The following is a 4,168-nucleotide window of genomic DNA, read 5'->3' on the forward strand; positions in this document are numbered from 1 at the left end:
GTGTGTGTGTGTGTGTGTCTTTATGAATCAGTGTTTTTGCGATTTATAACAGTGAAAGTTTGTTTTTACCTCTGCAGGTAGGCAGTAATCAGAGGTGAGCACAGGTTGATGGAGGGCTTAGCCAGTCCGAGGGCGAAGATGGTGTCCTGCAGCTGTTGGACGGTGGACATGTCGCCCTTCAACGCGATGCTGTTGAGCAAGTGAAATAACGAGGTGCTGTGCATCTCATGTTTTGTCATCTCCTTCTCTTTAATCTCCTTCAGCATGTCCAACGCTTCTGTGATGGAGGGAAAAGTCAGATAAAGACAGAAAATGTTAATGTGAAGAAAAGTTACCATCAGTCACTCTTGTTCCTACAACACGTGTGATACTTTGGTGAGGTGAGGGTGTGAGACTCGCAATCAAAAAAGATGAAGTGATGGTGAGAGTGATTTAGAGGTAAAGGGCGAATGAAAAGAACAAAAGAAAGGGAGAAAGAGAGATAATGCAGAGAGATGAGTAGAGAGAAAGCGAGAGGTGGGCAGAGCTTGGCTGGGAGAAGAGTAGGGTGTGTGAATATGATAAAAGGCCCCTTTAGCTAATTCCATGTGGGGAAAACAAACCCATATTAAAACAGCATTTTGCACCCAGCAGGGATGCAAATCCAACCCCGTATAATGCCAACTCTGCGCTAATTGCTACTTGCGGTTTTCTAAACGAGACTACAATTACCGGACCCCTACAATGGAGGCCGGCTTTTTGCTGTGGCCATGTAGAAAGCACTTGGGGGGCTAAATTATAGGTATGTGGCGACAAGGGCCCGCCGTGGCCCCAGTGAGACCCCGGTAAGCGGGCTGAGGGGTGGATCAGTTTGGTCAAGTCCAGCCGGTAATGGAGGGCTTTTTACCGGGCCACGCGCCCATCTGGCCAACACTAGGGGCTAAATACTGAAAACGGTGCGTGTGTGTATGTGTGTGTATACATGGTGTATCAGGGTAAGGTAATTAAGATGCGTTTACTGTCTATTTAGACAGCTGCTAATGGGCTGACAGCGATACAGCCGCTCTCCACCACAGACACTAATCTATACAGCATGACCAAGAGGAAGGGAGGAGATGGAGAGATGGAGACACAGAATATATTTGAATAATGTGTATTAAGCCAGTCCACCAACTGCAGGGCAATACTGACACTTTGCTTAAAATTCACTCAACAGAAATCCTTGCTCCTTACATTTGCAGCAAACGCAGCGACAAATATATAAAAAACAAATAAAGCTAAAGTGAACAAATGTGGGTTCTAATGACACTAACACCTACATAGCTGGTAATATAACAAAACCCCTCAAACAGAATTGGCACTCTCTACTGGGAACACACATTCAGAGACAAACACACACACTTGTGAGCTGAGGGACAGGGCCACTGGTGAGTGCTTTGGCATCCTAATTTCAGTCTGTCTCTCCATCTCTACACCTCTCTGTGCCAGTTGTTATGGCGATGGGAACCAAAGGCTGTCACAGATTTAATGGGACAGGGGAAAACAGAGGAAGGAAGGGTGGAGTAGGGGTGGCTGGCAATGGAGGAGAATCTGCTGAACAGGGGTGGGAGTTAAAGGGAGGACAACAAGAGGGGGATGAAGCTTGTCAGAGGGATAGGTTTGGTTAGCTGGATTAGGGCTTGACGAAGAGTGAGGAAGAATGGAAAAGGACAAACCTTGAAGCTAGTGGGTTCTCAGTCACTAGTGTGATGATGCATCACACTTTTATCACTACTGTTATACAAAATGTCTGCAATAAACACACTTCAATAGGGCTGCAGCATTAGGACAGTGGACAGTCAAAAGGCCAGCGGCTCCTGCTTCCATTTTCCTCTACTATGATGTAATTTAGTCGATCATTTAACAGAAACAAAATTAAGATTAAGAACAATTTAGGATTGAGCACTATACTATACTTGGCATTACAGGCTAAATAAAAACATTTGCAGACTTCACAGAAGGCATGAAGCAAAGAAGCATTCCTAAAGGACTTTTACCATCAAAGAATGTCTCCTAAGTCTTTATTCAACAACAGGTGCCAATACAGTGGGACTGGTGCTGTGTAATTAAGGTCCACTTATATTTGAGCCAATAGCATAAACAGAGAAAATTGACTGATTAACTAAAGTGGACATTAACAAAAGTAACTTTTAAAGAAAAGCACAAAAACGCTCAAATGCCTGAACAGAGGCTGCAGGGGAAAAACAAGCCGATCACAAATGGTGGTATCAATATTAAACAACTGCCAAATAATGACCTGACCTGTTGTCAAGTCTGTACTGTTTATCAGTTCAGCTGTAACTTATTCTTGCTCTCTGACTGTGTCTCTCTGCATTTCTCCCTCCCTCCTTCTACGCATCCCTCTCTCCATCACCCTCTGACAGACCCACTAATCACTGAGACCAATGGCTTGGAGTTGATCTGCCCAAATGGAGCTCCACTAGCTAACATCCCTTCGTCCACCATCCAATCCCCCTACCACCCCCCTCTCGTTCCTCCTCCATCTCTCCCTTTATCCGTCCGTTTAGCCAGTATGCATATCCATCAGCTCAGCCGAGCATCGTGGCCAGCAAAGCGAGCCAGATCCCCCACACACACACGCATATACACACATATCAAAGGATGGGGAGGCAGACAGGCCAGGTAAACAAAAATCATACAGCTCAATGGTTCATCTAATGTTCCATGACTTGACTGCTAGTGATGTCTCTTTCCCAAAACACACACAAACACACACACACAAAAGAGAACATCACAGACGGTCCAAGACCACCAAAAGCCAGAACAAGTTGTGTTTACCAAAGTGAGGATGGACAGATGGAGGCAGAGGGGCAAGGGCAGGTCAAAGAGATGCCTGATGATAGAGAGAGGTGTACTTAAAAAATGAAGGGAAAGCAGCAAAGGTAGGAGGTGGGAAAGGGGGTGTTCATGCACCTGAAGCACACATTGATATGTGTGTATCAGGTTCACATGATCGATAGATTAAAGCAAGCTTTCTTAAATAGGAAAATATTTAAAGCAAAGTCAAACACATTTTAAAACATATTTAGGGAGTAGCTTTTATGCTGGATTTTACAATTTTCCTTTAGAATTAAAAAGTAACCAGCGCATTAAGATTAGTCACTGGTGTCAGCTGTGGAAACAATCACTGAATCATTGCAGAGACGAACACTACTTACCCTAAACCTGTATCTGCAATTTAGTTTACATTGTGTTCATTTACTAGAAACTTGCAAAATGCATATGGTTTGGTTACTGAGTAATGAATCTTCCCTGAATCTTAATTTAACTGTTTTTTTGCAACTATGTGTTTAGGTAGGTTTATGTCAAAGAAACGATTCACAGAAACAAGTATACGTTACATTGATTACCTTTGTAAGCAATGATTTGAATAAATTATGTTAATGTAGAAAGGCACTGTGTTGTACTGTCTTAGGTACCATTTCTGCTGTTGTTGCTGAACAGGCACTGTATGTTTGTGTGTACATGGGTTTACTGTATAGATATTTACATACATTTACATTTTGTTTATTTTTGTTTTACATTTATGGCTAACATGAAAGAAAGTTAAATATATTTTGTGAAAGTTACTGGATCATCCACAAAAAAATAGCTGGATAGATGGATGTACTGACAGATGTGAAGATAAGGAGGAGGAGATGAGGAGTGAGCAGCAAAAGAAAACTTAAGTGAGAAGAAGAGGAAGTAAATATAAATTGTATAAGAGCAATGTGGAAAGAAAAGAGGGCAACATAAGGATAAACGTGAAACAAGGTAAAAGATAAAGTTGGCTGGCGTAGTGGGATGGGAGGCTTTGAACCAAGGGCAAAAACAACAAAGCCATTAGAGACAGTGAGAAATAAAGCAAGATGCCAGGAGACATGATCTTCAGCTGGGCCTGGTGTGTGCTGGGAGCCAGGCAGACCAGCGTTGGGGTGGGGACAGGCTAACATCAAGGTTAGCCATGTGTGCTAATGTGGCTGACAAGCGTCCCCTCCATATGCACACTCTGGCTAATGGCAAATGCGTTAGCGCTGCCTATACACCCCACGACACACACGGTCACGGACACACCAACCGTCGTGCCGACCAAATGCCTTTTGCCTGAATTCACATGCAAATTTGCGAGTCGCTGTGTGTGTGTGTGTGT

At 43.5% G+C, this 4,168-nt stretch overlaps 1 protein-coding gene across 1 annotated transcript in view; it reads right to left on the reverse strand.

The window, feature by feature from the left end:
• The window catches only part of lrpprc (leucine-rich pentatricopeptide repeat containing), a 49,176-nt gene that overhangs the window by 31,962 nt on the left and 13,046 nt on the right, over positions 1-4,168 (reverse strand). Inside the window, exon 15 of the mRNA XM_035663835.1 lies at positions 70-291. Within this exon, the coding sequence (XP_035519728.1) occupies positions 70-291 (222 nt within the window). The remainder of the gene's footprint in view (positions 1-69; positions 292-4,168) is intronic.

Source organism: Morone saxatilis, unplaced genomic scaffold (genome assembly GCF_004916995.1).
Source record: "Morone saxatilis isolate NCDOM2014 unplaced genomic scaffold, NCSU_SB_2.0 Contig19, whole genome shotgun sequence".
Classification (NCBI taxonomy): Eukaryota; Metazoa; Chordata; class Actinopteri; family Moronidae; genus Morone; species Morone saxatilis.